This window comes from Trachypithecus francoisi, unplaced genomic scaffold (assembly GCF_009764315.1).
Source record: "Trachypithecus francoisi isolate TF-2019V2 unplaced genomic scaffold, Tfra_2.0 Lachesis_group5, whole genome shotgun sequence".
Classification (NCBI taxonomy): domain Eukaryota; kingdom Metazoa; phylum Chordata; class Mammalia; order Primates; family Cercopithecidae; genus Trachypithecus; species Trachypithecus francoisi.
Window position 1 is genome coordinate 140,923,943 of NW_022681470.1, and position 15,946 is coordinate 140,939,888.

At 44.5% G+C, this 15,946-nt stretch overlaps 1 protein-coding gene across 1 annotated transcript in view; it reads left to right on the plus strand.

The window, feature by feature from the left end:
* MUC16 (mucin 16, cell surface associated) overlaps positions 1 to 15,946 on the plus strand; it is a 207,833-nt gene that overhangs the window by 191,673 nt on the left and 214 nt on the right. The window contains exons 85-92 of the mRNA XM_033195391.1: positions 1,091 to 1,221; positions 1,575 to 1,642; positions 3,395 to 3,543; positions 5,467 to 5,627; positions 5,955 to 6,022; positions 8,375 to 8,541; positions 12,898 to 12,939; positions 13,276 to 13,355. Coding sequence (XP_033051282.1) covers positions 1,091 to 1,221; positions 1,575 to 1,642; positions 3,395 to 3,543; positions 5,467 to 5,627; positions 5,955 to 6,022; positions 8,375 to 8,541; positions 12,898 to 12,939; positions 13,276 to 13,355 — 866 coding nt within the window. The remainder of the gene's footprint in view (positions 1 to 1,090; positions 1,222 to 1,574; positions 1,643 to 3,394; positions 3,544 to 5,466; positions 5,628 to 5,954; positions 6,023 to 8,374; positions 8,542 to 12,897; positions 12,940 to 13,275; positions 13,356 to 15,946) is intronic.

Consider the following 15,946-nt stretch of genomic DNA (forward strand, 5'->3'; position numbering starts at 1 on the left):
GGATAGCAGGGCCTTCTCTATGAGGATCCTCTGTGTCAGCGGTTATTACCAGGGGACACTTCTGCACTTCCGCCCCGCCCCCCACAACCGGGAGACTCTAGGCAATATACGGACACATTTTTGGGTATCACAACTCAGACAGAGAAGGAGGGTGCAACTGGCATCTAGTGGTTCCGTAGCCCATTTTCCAGTGCACAGGAGACGCCCACCCCAGGGAATGATCCAGCCCCAGAAGCCAATGATTTCAAGGGTGAGAAATCCTGTTGTACATGGTCCCAAAGTTCCCAGGTGGGCACAAGGCTGACATTTATCACACTTTACTGTAATTACTTATTAAATTTTCTGATTCCCCCTTACCTTGTGAGCTCAACAAAATTACAGTCTTTTACGAGTGCTACCATACCCTCGGTTCTCAGTATATCAGCACATCGTAGTATGGAAAGAATCATTGCATGAGTGAGCAAATGAAAGATTAGAGTCTCTGCTATAACTCACATTCATTCATTCAGCAAACATATATGGGTGGCTGTTCTGCCCTAAGCCTTGTGCTGGGTCTGGAGATGGAAAACACATTTTTCTGTCTCTGAAAAACTCATACTTAAGTGAACAACAAATTAAGGGTACAATAAAGACCCCACTGCTGTTATTAACAGGATACTAAGGGAGCTGAAAGGAGGAGTAAATCAAGGAGGGCTTCCTGGAGGAGGGTGTTATGTACCCGGCCCTGTGCCGGGACACAGTAATGAATAAGACAGACATGGGCCCCTACTGTGCTGGAGCTCCCTCTCACTGGGCTCTTGAAGGGTGAGCTTCAAGCGTTTTGCAGGAAATGAAAAGGATGCATTCCTAGAAGCGGGAACTGCATAGCACATGCAGGAAAGCTCAGCTCAGGAGAATCTGTGTAAAATTCCAGTTTTCCCTCTCTTTGGGACAACTTTCCGTCTAAGAGCTCCTGCAATGCCCAGCATGTGGACCTGAAATTGACTGATTCTGACGGTAGGCAGGGGACCCTTGGGCCATTCTGGCTCTGCATTTTGTGATCAGCGTTTCCCCACTATGCGTTGTCTTTTCTTCTTCTCTGTGGCTCCAGGCTATGCACCCCAGAATGTATCAGTCTGGGGCAAGCACCAGATAAATTTCCATATTGTCAACTGGAACTTCAGTAATCCAGACCCCACATCCTCAGAGTACATCACCCTGCTGAGGGACATCCAGGACAAGGTAGGGCATCTCTCACCCCTCCCGCCTTCCCTGCCCTGTGTGCTTCTCTGCCTCTTCTGCCTGATTTGTCTATTAAGTGATCATTTCAAATGCTTCACTTCACTACGTATTCTGGGTTCTCTCTGTTTCCAAAAGTGCTTTCTTGACTACCGTTCCCATTTCCCAGATGGGCAAACTGAGGCTCAGAAAGGGGCGTGGTGTACCTAGGGTCACACAGTGCTTTAGGAGCAGAGTTCGGATTTGAACTCTGGTCCCCTTTGCTCCAAGTACTGTGTTTTTTTCCCCTGGCATCAGCGGCCCCTCCACCCCCAAGAGATCTCCATCTCACCCCCTCTCCCTGCCTATCCTTCTAGGTCACCACTCTCTACAAAGGCAGCCAACTACATGACACGTTCCGCTACTGCCTGGTCACCAACTTGACGTAAGTTCTGAAGGTCACAAGCAGTGGCCAAGTTTGTGGCTGTGTCTCTGAGCACCCTTGAACTAGACATCCCCAATGGGGTACCCATTCTCTCCTATATCCCTGTTAGCTAATCCTACCATCTCCTCCCATAAATCCTCAAGGTAGGGAGTGAGGATTAACCTCATGGAGCCACCAGCTCCCCACATCCACCTTCTTCTTTTTTTTCTGGACACTTGGGAAAAGATAACGTTTTGATGTAGAACTCAAAATATTAGCCCGATAATAATATTTAACATCAACCAGCCTCCTCTGCTTTAATTCTGACAACAGTCTCTATGAGTTGAGTGCAAAGATCATCCCTGTTGTGCAGATGGGAAAATTGAGGGTCAGAAAAGTGAGCTTCCCAAGAATTGTCAAAGTTGGGATTTGAACCCAGGTCTCTGATGACTGGAGAAAGGAATGAAGATACCTATACGTGGGAAGAGGAGGATTACAGGACACAGGGCTGACTTTGCATATTTCTAAACTTCAAGGATTTTGTATTTCAGTTGGGAATATGGAGATGGTTAATGGGAACAAAAAACTAGAAAGAATGAATATGACCTAGTATTTGCTAGCACAACAGGGTGACTATAGTCGAAATAATTTGATTGTACAATTTAAACATTTTAAATATATAACTAAGGTGTATGCTTGGATTGTTTGTAACACAAAGGATATATGCTTGAGGGGATGGATACCCCATTTACTCTGATGATTATTATGTATTACATGCTTGTATCAAAACATCTTATGTACCCCATAAATATAAGAACAACTACTATGCACCCACAAACATTACAAACAAATAAAATCAAAAGTAGGCTGGGCACAGTGGCTCATGCCTGTAATTCTAGCACTTTGGGAGGCCAGGGCAGGCAGATCTCTTGAGCCCAGAAGTTCAAGACCAGCCTGGGCAACATAGGGAGACCTAGTCTCTACAAAAAAATACAAAAATTAGCCAGGCATGGTGGCACACACCTGTAGTCCCAGCCACTTGGGAAGCTGAGGTGGGAGGATCACCTGACCCTAGGAGGCTGCACTCCAGCCTGGGTAACAGAGTGAGACCCTATCTCAAAAAAATAAAACAAAATAATAAAAAGTAGAAATCAAGAGGGGAAAAGTGGGAGAAATTGGGATAATTTTAACAATACCTTCCACCAGAGTGATGACGAAGAATGCATAAGTCACTTCTTAGGGGTCTTGATCTATAAAACATGTCGATTATTGTTACTGTTATTGCTTCCAGATGTAATTCCTAGAAGTCTTCCTTTTTTTTTTTTTTTTTGAGATGGAGTCTTGCTCTGTTGCTCAGGCTGGAGTGCAGTGGTGCAAACTCGGCTCACTGCAACTGCCTCCTGGGTTCAAGCAATTCTCCTGCCTCAGCTCCCCCATGTAGCAGGGACTACAGGCAGGTGCCACCACTCCCAGTGAAGTTTTGTATTTTTATTAGAGACGGGGTTTTGCCATGTTGGCCAGGCTGGTCTCCAACTCCTGACCTCAGGCGATTTGCCCGCCTCGGCCTCCCAAAGTGCTGGGATTATAGGCGTGAGCCACTGCATCCAGCCGAAGGCCTCCCATTTTGATCAGGACCCTTCTCTAGACTGGGGGTGTGGGCAGCTAGGCACCCCACCACCACCTTGCCTCTAGATCTTTGGCTCTTTAAAGACAGCAACCCATGACCCTGCTGATGCTGAGTACTGGCTGAATTCCTGTGGTCTCTGTCCCTAGGATGGACTCCATATTGGTCACTGTCAAGGCATTGTTCTCCTCCGATCTGGACCCCAGCCTGGTGGAGCAAGTCTTTCTGGATAGGACCCTGAATGCCTCATCCCATTGGCTGGGCTCCACCTACCAGCTGGTGGACATCCATGTGACAGGTACAAGCTGGGGTGGCTGGTTTCATAACTGAAAGAGGTGGGGTTGTGAGGAAAGATGGGGCTTCTCGGTACCAGCGGAATTGGTGGAGGCTCTAGAGAGAGAAAGGGAGGCTTTCTGGAGACCCATGGAGATGATCTCTGGCAGGAGATTATCCAACGAGGTAAGAGCAGAACACTCAGCCATTGCACCTAAGAGAATAGCTATTTTTACATATAAAAAAATTGTGTTGAATGAATGAATCAATGAATCATTTATTTTGAATCAATTTATTGATTCATTCATTTAATTAATGAATAAGTGATTTATTAAATAATTGATTATGTAATTGATTAATTGATTTCATTGACTAATTGATTGATTTGAGTATTGATTTGATTGATCAATTACAATGGTTAATTAAATGAATGAATCAATCAATGAATAAGTCATTCATTCATTCAATAAACAATGGAAGTAAACACGTACTGATGATAAAGTGTGATCATTGCTATGATAAGGGAATTTCAGGAGCCTGTGGGAGCCTCAAGGAGGAACACACAACCTTGTCTTGGAAAGTTTTGTGTAGGAAGGGGTGAAGAAGCTGAGATCTGACAGAGAATGGGACCTAGCCAGGGGTAATAGATGGAGAATTGTGCTCCATGCATCTATAACCTAGAAGATAGAAAGAATATGGCATTTGCCCGGGCATGGTGGCTCACACCTGTAATCCTAGCACTTTCAGAGGCCAAGGCAGGTGGATCACCCAAGGTCAGGAGTTCGAGACCAGCCTCACCAATATGATGAAACTCCATCTCTACTAAAAATACAAAAATTAGCCAGACATGGTGGTGTGTGCCTGTAATCCCAGCTACTTGGGAGGCTGAGACAGGAGAATCGCTTGAACCCGGGAGGCAGAGGTTGCAGTGAGCCGAGATCGCGCCATTGCACTCCAGGCAACAAGAGCGAAACTGCATCTCAAAAAAAAAAAAAAAAAGAATATGGCATTTTGGGGGAAGTTGAGAAAGATTGATGTAACTGGAGTACCCACTTTGATATTGGAGAGGTGACAGTTGAAGCCAAAGATGTGGGCAGAGACATTATTGGGTACTGGAAAGGCTTGGGGAGGAACATAACACACTCATGAGTTCTGCTTTAGAAAGAAAGTGAAATGAATTCTGCTTATCCTCTGGGCGCTGTGTGCAGAATGGCAGGTGGAGGGAGAGAAGAGCAGAGTCAGGAAGACTCTTTACGAACAAAGATCATTAGTTAGAAGACTCTGGGTTGCTCAGCACCTACACTTGCTGACTACACCCCCAGAGAAACCCAGTCTTTTTCCCCCCACGTTGTAGGGAATCCTTACAATGCTTGGTAGAAAGAGAGTTGGACAGGTAGATGGGTGGATGGATGCAAGCTGGACAGATGGATGGAGGAAGATCCTCCATCCAATATAGAGCTGTCACCTAAAACCCTCTATCCCACCTTTAAAATCCTAGCTCAGCCGGGCACAGTGGCTCCCACCTGTAATCCCAGCACTTTGGGAGGCCAATGCGGGTGGATCCCCTGAGGTCGGGAGTTCGAGACCAGCCTGACCAACATGGAGAAACCATGTCTCTACTAAAAATACAAAAAAAAAAAAAAAATTAGCCAGGCGTGGTGGTGCATGCCTGTGATCCCAGCTACTCAGGAGGCTGAGGCAGGAGAATGGCTTGAACCCAGGAGGTGGAGGTTGCGGTGAGCCAAAATCATACCATTGCACTCCAGCCTGGGCAAAGAGAGTTAAACTGTCTCAAAAAAACAAAACAAATGACCTCTCCTCCAGAAAAAAAAAAGAATAAAACCTAGCTCAGCTCCCAATGCCAGAAATAAGTTAAGCTAGCTGGAATAATCTTTCTTAAAACTCTGCCTTGAGAGTGAATTTTTACATCCTTTTTTTTAAATTCTAGAAATGGAGCCATCAGTTTATCAACCAACAAAACCAACAAGCAATTCCAGCACCCAGCACTTCTACCTGAATTTCACCATCACCAACCTACCATATTCCCAGGACATATCCCACCCAAGCACCACCAGTTACCAGAGGAACAAAAGGAATATTGAGGACGCGGTGAGAAGGGGGTGGTGTGTCCACTCTATTGCATGCAGAAATCGACTTATGCATTCTGGGTAGCCACAGGGTGACCTTTTATAATAATCCACAAAGACAGGTTCTTATTCCCATTTAAGGCACAAGCACAGAGAGGTTCAGTAGCTGACCCAAGGTCACACAGCTAAGTCATACCCTAGAAGAGCATGTCCTTTGATATACATACCTGGGCAAGTGGTTGTCATGACAAGAAACAAAATAGATGGAGAAGTGTGCTCAGTGGCTGCAAATTCTCTGATGCTACCTGGACCAGGATTCTGACCTAAGAAACATCGCCCTGTCTTTCAGCTCAACCAACTCTTCCGAAATAGCAGCATCAAGAGCTATTTTTCTGACTGTCAAGTTTCAACATTCAGGTGAGTTCTAACTCAGGACCTAATGACTCTAGGAACTTCTGCTGTCCTTTAAATAGAAGTGTTCCCAAACCATAGCTTTGATGGAAGAGAACCCTAGAAATAAGAGAGGTGTTAACTAAAAACCAGCTTTTTCCTAAAGCTGGGACCCAACTGGCTTCAACACTCAAAAGCACTGGTGTAAATCTCAGCAGACATAAAGGTACCTGGTGCTGAGGCCATGGACTCTAGAGTGTAGAATCGACTACATTAAGACTTCGGCTACTGAAATCAGGACCCATGGAAGATGGGGGAAGGAGGGGACTAAAACCAGATTACTTAGATTCCAGCAGCCTGTGCCTTTTTTTTTTTTTTTTTTTTTTTCCGAGACGGAGTCTTGCTCTGTCGCCCAGGCTGGAGTGCAGTGGCCGGATCTCAGCTCACTGCAAGCTCCGCCTCCCGGGTTTACGCCATTCTCCTGCCTCAGCCTCCCAAGTAGCTGGGACTACAGGTGCCCGCCACCTCGCCCGGCTAGTTTTTTGTATTTTTTAGTAGAGACGGGGTTTCACCGTGTTAGCCAGGATGGTCTCGATCTCCTGACCTCGTGATCCACCCATCTCGGCCTTCCAAAGTGCTGGGATTACAGGCTTGAGCCACTGCGCCCGGCCCTAACTGTGCTTTTCAATGAGAGGTATCAATTCCAATGGGGGAATACAACGGTTTTTTTTTTTTTGACAACTGCCCTGAGAACAGACTTTCCTCACTAAACAAATTCTGAGTCAGAACAAATAAAGAGAAGCCCTGAGAATAGGGCTTTTTCAAGGAGCTGCCAAGCAGATCAAATAGTGACAAGGTTCTGCGGATTGATGTCTGCAGCACTCTCAAGCTATTTTGACTGCTAGGCGGCTGGTTTTCGCAGCTATCATGATTGTGAGGCTACTGGTTTTCAAAATTACCAAGGATCTTGCTGGATGCAGTGGCTCGCAACTGTAATCCCAGCACTTTGGGAGGCCAAGATGGGTGGACCGCTTGAGCTCAGGAGTTTGAGACCAGCCTGGGCAATACGGTGAAAATCCATCTCTACAAAAAATAACAAAAATCAGCTGAGCGTAGTGGTGTGCACTGTAGTCCCAGTTACTTAGGAGGCTGAAGTGGGAGGATGGCTTGAGCCCGGGGGCAGAGGTTGCAGTGAGCTGAGATTGTGCCATGCACTCCAGCCTGGGCAACAGAGCCAGAGCCTGTCTCAATAATAACAACAACAACAATAATAATAATAATAAAATACTGAGGGTCTTGAAAGAGCACTGTGGAAATAATACAAGTTAAAATGCCACAAAGCTTGCTCTTTTTACTGAGATTTAACACCTTCCTTAACTAAACACCCCTTGAATTTTTGCAAGCCTTTGGTTCACTTCTGGACTTCTGGAAAAATTGATTCGGACTATTTTGGCCATTTTTCTCATTGATTTTATGGGTATTCAGAAGTCATTACTCCAACATTCCAATGTTACCCCAACGTTAAAAATAATTATTTTTAAAATAAAAAATTATTTATTTTATTTATTTATTTGATACACAGTCTCCCTCTATTGCCCAGGCTGGAGTGCAGTGGCACAATCTCAGCTCACTACAAACTCCACTTCCCAGGTTCAAGCAATTCTCCTCCCTCAGCCTCCCAAGTAGCTGGGATTATGGGCGTGCGCCACCACACCAGGCTAATTTTTGTGTTTTTAGTAGAGATGGGGTTTCACTGTGTTAGCCTGGCTGGTCTCAAACTCCTGATCTTGAGTGATCCACCCGCCTTGGCCTCCCAAAGTGCTGGGATAACAGGCATGAGTCATCATGCCCAACCTCTCTGTGGCTATTTTTAAATGAATTAAGTAGAATAAAAGTAGAAATTCAGTTCTTCTCCCACACTAGCTGCATTTTAAGTGTTTAATAACAACATGAAGCTACTAATGGCTGCATTGTGTAGTGCAGATGTAGAATTTGTTTGTTCGTTTTTTGTTTTGTTTTTGAGATGGAGTCTTGCTCTGTCACCAGGTTGGAGGGCAGGGGCATGGTCTCGGTTCACTGCAAACTCTAATCCCTGGTTCAAGCGATTCTCCTGCCTCAGCCTCCCGAGTAGCTGGGATTACAGGCGCACGCCCCAACACCCGGCTAATATTTGTATGGATGGTCTCAATCTCCTGACCTCGTGATCCGCCTGCCTGAGCCTCCCAAAGTTTTGGGATTATAGGCGTGAGCCACTGTGCCTGGCCGACATGGAATGTTTACATCATTGCAGAAAGTTCTTACAGGAAGACTCTAGAAGGAGAAAGCCTAGAATCATGATAAAATTTCAGATATCTTTCCTTATCCCTTGTCCTCTTCCAGGTCTGTCCCCAACAGCCACCACACGGGGGTGGATTCCCTGTGTAACTTCTCGCCACTGGCTCGGAGAGTAGACAGAGTTGCCATCTATGAGGAATTCCTGCGGATGACCCGGAATGGGAGCCAGCTGCAGAACTTCACCCTGGACAGGAGCAGTGTCCTTGTGGATGGTAAAGCTCCCTGGGTCATTGGGGCTGGGGTAGAAGCTCCCACTTCCTCACCTGAGTCCTTCCCTGGGAATCTGAAGGCTTGGGGATGATTCATCATCGACCTTTCTCAGACTGGGAGAAAGTGGCTTAGTTCTCCTAGGCGTTACCCATCATTGAAGGAAAGAAAAGGATGCCCGAGGGATACGGGAGGCATTTACCTTCTTCTGGCCGGCTCTGTGACCTCAGGCTAGTCACATCTCCTCTCTGGACTTCTTATCTCTGTACTTAGCAAGTCACTTGATTTTTGGTTCCCTTCTTGCCTGCCCTCGATGGTATTGCTCCCCCACCCCCAGGCAGCTGCAGTGTTAAACAATTACCCTGATTAGTTGTTGTTGTTGTGTTATTTATTTGTTTGTTTGCTTTTGAGAGAGGGTCTCACTCTGTCACCTAGGCTGGAGTGCAGTGACATGATCTCAGCTCACTGCAGCCTCAACCCCTGGGCTCAAGCAATCCACCCATCTCAGCCTCCCAGATAGCTGGGACTATAGCCATGTGCCACCATCCCCGGATAATTTTTGTATTTTTTCTAGAGATGGGGTTTGGCGATGTTGCCCAGGCTGGTCTTGAACTCCTGTGCTCAAGCATGTCACCTGCTTCAGCCTCCCAAAGTGCTGGGATTACAGGCAGGCATGCACCACTGCACCTGGCTCTGGTTTTTTTGTGTTGGTTTTTTTCTTTTAGAGGCAGGGTCTCGCTCTGTTACCCAGAATGGAGTGCAGTGGTGCAATCATAGCTCACTGCAGTCTTGAACTCCCGGGCTCCAGCGAGCCTCCCACCTCAGCCTCCGGAGTAGCTGGGACTACAGGCACGTGTCACCACGCCTTGCTAATTTCTAAATTTTGTGTAGAGAGAGGGTCTCACTATGTTGCCCAGACTGGTCTCTAACTCCTGGTCACAAGTGAATCTGTTGCCTCAGCAGGTCAATTAGGGCTTCCAGTTTCAAGTTGTATGTGATTCATCCTCAACATATGTGGAAGGATGGACTTATTTTCCAACTCCAGAGATGGCTTCAAGGTGGCTCAACTTTGCATATCCAAATTTATCCATTCAAAGAGTTATATACATTGTACCATGTATCAGGAATGTAACAGAGAGTAACTGTCTGCTTTTTCACCACTATATTCCAAGAACCCCATATTCTGCCTGGCACATAATAAACACTCAACTCATATTTACAAAAGAAATAACTAGATTTCATACGAGGTTCTTTTCAAGTCAAATGTGAACAACGTATTAGATAGGACCTTCCAGTGCCTGTGTGCCCTGTCCTTGGTTCTGATTTATTGTTGTGCAAGAGAGCACTGTTGATTCTTCAGAATCAACAAGCCTTTCACATGCCTTTTTCTTGTTTTACCAATTTGCTTTTTAAAATTAAAATTGTCGTCAGCTCACAGGCTTTCTAAAAACAGGCCATGGACCGGGCGCAGTGGCTCACGCCTGTAATCCCAGCACTTTGGGAGGCCGAGGTGGGTGGATCATGAGGTCAGGAGATTGAGACCATCCTGTCTAACACAGTGAAACCCCATCTCTACTAAAAAAATACAAAACATTAGCCGGGCGTGGTGACGGGCGCCTGTAGTCCCAGCTACTCGGGAGGCTGAGGCAGGAGAAGGGCGTGAACCCGGGAGGCAGAGCTTGCAGTGAGCTGAGATCGTGCCACTGCACTCCAGCCTGGGCAACAGAGCGAGACACTGTCTCAAAAAAAAAAAAAAAAAAAAGGCCATGGACCCAGCAGGGCTGTAGTTTGCCAAACCTTGCCTTGAATCAGCCCATCCAATAGAACTTCCTGTAATGATAGAAAATGTTTCTATCTGTGCTATTCAGCACAAAGCCATGTGCGATTACTAAGTGCTTGAAGTGTGGTTAATGTAACTGAGATACTGAAGTTTTAATTTTATTTAATTTTAATTTAAAAGCCATTTGTGGCTGCTCCATATTGCACACTACTTTTTAAAATTATTATTTGTATATATTTAAGGGATACAAGCGCAATTTTGTTGCATGGATCTATTGCCAAGTGGGGAAGTCTGGGCTTTTAGGGTATCCGTTACCTGAATAATGTACATTGTACCCATTGAGTAATTTCTCATCATCCACTCTTCTCCACTCCCCAACCCTTCCAAGTCTCCACTAGCTATTATTCCACTCTTTATGTCCATGCCTATGCATTATTTAGCATTGACATGTCTATGCATTATTTCGTCAAATACATGCGCTATTTCACTTCCTGTATCTGAGTTGTTTGACCTTCACTTCCTTCCATGTTGCTGCAAAAGACATGATTTCATTCTTTTTTATGCCTGATTGGTATTGCATTGTGTGTGTGTGTGTGTGTGTGTGTGTGTGTGTGTGTGTAGAGAGAGAGACAGAGATCACATTTTCCTTATACATTCCTCCATTGATGGACACTTAGGTTGATTCCATATCTTTGCTATGGTGAATAGTTCTGTGATGGACACACAGGTGCAGGTGTCTTTTTGACACAATAATTTATTTTCCTTTGTGTAGATACCCAGTTGTGGGATTCCTGGGTCAAATGGTAGTTCCATTTTTAGTTCTTTGAGAAATCTCCATATGTTTTTCATAAAGATTGTACTAAATTACATTCCCACCAACAGTGTGTAAGAGTTCGCTTTTCTGGCATCCTTTCCAACATCTGTTATTTTTTGTCTTTTTAGTAATAGCCATTCTGACTGGTGTAAGGCGGTATCTCATCGTGGTTTTAACCTACATTTCTCTGGTTATTAGTGATGTCGAGCATTTTTTCATATGCTTGTTAGTCACTGGTATGTATTCCACATCTTTAAGAAGTTGACTATAGGCTGGGCGTGGTGGCTCGCACCTGTAATCCCAGCACTTTGGGAGGCCAAGGCAGGCAGATCATGAGGTCAGGAGTTCAAAACCAGCCTGGCCAACATGGTGAAACCCTGTCTCTACTAAAAATACAAAAAATTAGCCAAGCATGGTGGTGCGTGCCTGTAATCCCAGCTACTTGGGAGGCTGAGGCAGGAGAATCGCTTGAACCCAGGAGGCGGAGGTTGCAGTGAGATGAGATCACATCATGGCGCTCCAGCCTGGGCGACAGAGCAAGACTCCATCTTGAGAAAAAAAAAAAAGAAGTTGGCCATAACAGAAATATGCAAGGCATGGACATAAAGAGTGGAATAATAGCTGGTGGAGACTTGGAAGGGTTGGGGAGTGGAGAGGAGTGGATGATGAGAAATTACTCAATGGGTACAATGTACATTATTCAGAGTTGTAGAAGTAGAGGAATCAGTAACCCTTCTCCCCATGCCTGATGGTGGCTTTACATCCCTATCTTCATGGAGTTTGTGCTGTAGTGAGGAATAACAAGAACAGGCAGTTGTCAATTATAAATTATTTGATGTGAGCCTATTCACACATGGGTGTGGTCATCAGGGAAGGCTTCCTGGAGGAAATTACATTGAAGGTGAATTCTAAAAGATGACGATAAAACCACCAAGTAAAGGAGAGCTTAAATGTGTTTTTAGGCAGAAGAAAAAGCTTTTGGGTAAGAATTTTAAAACCTAGAGAGATCCCATGAGTTTCTAACTGCGATGATCCATTCTCTCCACCACCACCATTGGGCCCAGTCCAATTTAGGTCCACCATGCCCAGAGGCATGAATTTAACTTACGACACTCTTGTGGTGGGATAATGGCTTTGGACTTATGTAGGCACATGTCCTCATTTTTTTAGAGATACAAATTGAAATATTTGGGGTGAGATGTCATGATGTCCACTCAACTCTAAAACTTCAGCCAAAACATTTACTTTCACTGAAATGTTAATAAATCAAAAATTGGATGTATATGTTTTAGTTGGAGGAAATATAAATCACTAAATCTAGGTGATGAATATTTATTGTAGTCTTCTCTCTGCTTTTTTGTATGCTTGTAAAGTTGTATTTAAAAGAATAAGACACACTCGGCCGGGCGTGGTGGCTCACACCTGTAATCCCAGCACTTTGGGAGGCCGAGGTAGGTGGATCACGAGATCAGGAGTTCGAGACCAGCCTGTCTAACATGGTAAAACCCCATGGTAAAAAACAGCACTACTAAAAGAAAAAAAAAAAATACAAAAATTAGCCGGGCGTTTTGGCAGGCGCCTGTAATCCCAGCTACTTGGGAGGTTGAGGCAGGAGAATTGCTTGAACCCGGGAAGTGGAGGTTGCAGTGAGCCAAGATCATGCCACTGCAATCTAGCCTGAGCAACACAGCAAGACTCCATCTCCAAAAAAAAAAAAAAAAAGAATAAGACATACTCACATGCATCCTCCATTTCTTTCATTTCTAGGGTATTCTCCCAACAGAAATGAGCCCTTAACTGGGAATTCTGGTAAGTCTCAAAGAAGCCCCAGCCCAGGGTAGGGAGGGGGTAACCTGATGGTGCTTTGCCTTGTCCAAGAGCACCAGGCACACAGAGTCTTGGATGAGGATCAAAGTTGACCAACCCATGGCAAAGACTATTGAGGCATAGTCTTTGGACTAAGGGAAGGGATAGCAGGGATCCTGGCTTGCTGGGGGCCCACTTTTTGGGGGCATCAGAGGCTTGAGGTGTTGAGCCACTAAGCTCTCCTCCCCAGGGCTGTGCCCATCCTCAGGCCACATAGGGTCCAAGAAGGAGCCCTAGGACATGGCAGGAGGTGGCTCACCCCAGCCCTTGTCTCCCCAGACCTTCCCTTCTGGGCCATCATCCTCATCTGCTTGGCAGTACTCCTGGGACTCATCACATGCCTGATCTGCGGCTTCCTGGTGAGCAAGGAAGGGTTGCTTGTCTTCTTACTATTGGGTTGTAAGAGTTCTTAATGTATTACAAAACCATACTATACTATACACAAGTCCTGTGCTGGATATATGTTTTGCAAACATTTTCTCCCAGTTGACGGAGTGGCTTTCCTATTTTCTTTCTATAATTTTATTTTTAATTAATTGACAAGTAATGAATGCATAGATTTAGGGGATACGATGTGATGCTTTGGTATATGTACAATTATGGAATGACTCAATCAAGCTAATTAATATGTCCCTCACCTCTCATAGTTATTATTTCTTTGTGGTGTGAACGTTGGCAACCTATACTCTTAGCAATTTTGAAATCTACATTATTATTAACTATAGTTACTATGTTGTGCACATCTCAAAAACTTCAAAACCTGTATGCTGATTACAAGATATTGAGTGAAAAAGTGATTGCAAAGAGTGTAAACAAAAGAATATAAGAGAAAAATGTAACAACATTAGTCATTAGGGAAATATACATGGAAGGCACAACGGGAGGCCACTTTGCACAAGAATGGATAAAATTGAAAAGATTGACTATAACCAGTGTTGGTGAAAATGTGACAGAACTGGAACTCTCATAAAGCTCTAGTGGAAAATAGCTTGGCCATTTCTTTGAAAATTACACACACCTACCATAAGACCCTACCATCCCACTCCTAGTAATTTATTTAAGAGAAATAAAAACATATATCTATATGAAGACTTGTGCATAAATAAATGTTCATAACAGCTTTGTTTGTAATAGCCAAACTCTGAAAACAACCCTAACATTCATTAACAAATATATCCCAACAATGGAATATTATTCAGCAATGAAAAGGAATTATTAATACATTAATAAAGTATACGGCAACATGTATAAATTGCAAAATAATTATGCCTAGTGAAAGAAACCAGACAAAGAAAAGAGTACATGCCATATGATTCCCTTTATAGACAAATTCTAGAAAATACAAACTAATTGCCGGGCTCGGTGGCTCACGCCTGTAATCCCAGCAATTTGGGAGGCCGAGGTGGGCAGATCACCTGAGGTCGAGAGTTCAAGACCAGCCTGACCAACATGGAGAGAGACCCCCATCTCTACTAAAAATACAAAATTAGCCAGGCTTGATGGCACATGCCTGTAACCCCAGCTACTCGGAAGGCTGAGGCAGGAGAATCGCTTGAACCCAGGAGGCAAAGGTTGTGGTGAGCCGAGATTGCACCATTGCACTCCAGCCTGGGCAACAAGAGCGAAAGTTCGTAGGAAGGAAAAGGGAGGGGAGGGGAGAGGAGGGGAGGGGAGGGGAGGAGAGGAGAGGAGAGGAAATACAAACTAATCTGTAAGGACAGGAATCAGATTAGTGGTTGCCTGGGAATGAAAATTGTTTGCAGTGGCAGGGAAAAAGGAACTGTAAAAGAGCAGGAGGAAAGGTGTGTGTGTGTGTGTGTATGTGTGTGTGTGTGTTTTCTTTTTTCTTGAGACGGAGTCTCACTCTGTCACCCAGGCTGGAGCACAGTGGCATGATTTTGGCTCATGCAACCTCTGCCTCTCAGGTTCAAGTGTTTTTCCTGCCTCAGCCTCGCAAGTAGCTGGGATTACAGACACACACCACCACACCCAGCTAATTTTTGTATTTTTAGTAGAGACAGGGTTTTACCATGTAGGCCAGGCTGGTCTCGAGCTCCTGACCTCTGGTGATCCACCCGCCTTGGCTTCCCAAAGTGCTGGGATTACAGGTGTGAGCCACCATGCCTGGCCAGGAGGAAAGTTTTAGGGATGACGGATGGACGTTCCTTATGTTGATTGTGGTGATAGTTCAATAAGTTATAATCAGAACTTATTCAAAACATTCACTTTAAATCTGTGCAGTTTATTTTATGTCAGTTATGCCTCAGTTAAGCCAGACAGGTGTAGAGGAGGAAGGGAGGCAGAGAGAGGGAGAGGCTGAGATCAGGACCAAAAGCCAGAGAGAAAGAGACTGAGAATGAGATGAGAGAGAAATGATATTTAGACAGAAGATAGGAGATAGATGATTGATAGTTGATAGATGATTGGTGGATAGCTGATAGGTAGATGATAAATAGATGATTGTTGATAGATAATTGATAGATACATTGATAGGTAACAGGTATTTGATAGCTATTGGTAAGTCGATGATAAATAGATGATTGATGGATGACAAGTGATTGATAGATGATTGATAGGTTATAAATAGCAGATGATCGACAGGTGAGAGATAAGTGATAGTTATTGATTGGTAGATAGATAATTGATTCACAGATAGATAAATATGGATAGCTAGATGATAGATAAATAAATCATTGGTAGATATGTGATATATTGATAAAGAAATTCGGGGCAAGGGGAGAGAGAAATGAAGAGGATATCAGAGGGGGAAAAATTTTTTTAAACCGAGAGTGAAACAAGGAGAGAGAAGAAAAGAAAGTGGTGAAAAGAGGAAAATAACTGAGGGAGAAATTAAATGAAACAATGAAGGGAGACAGAGGAAGCATCAGGCCTCTGGCTTTGGCCATATTCTCACCCCTGTGGCCTCCCCTCCCTGGACGGCTGACCAGTT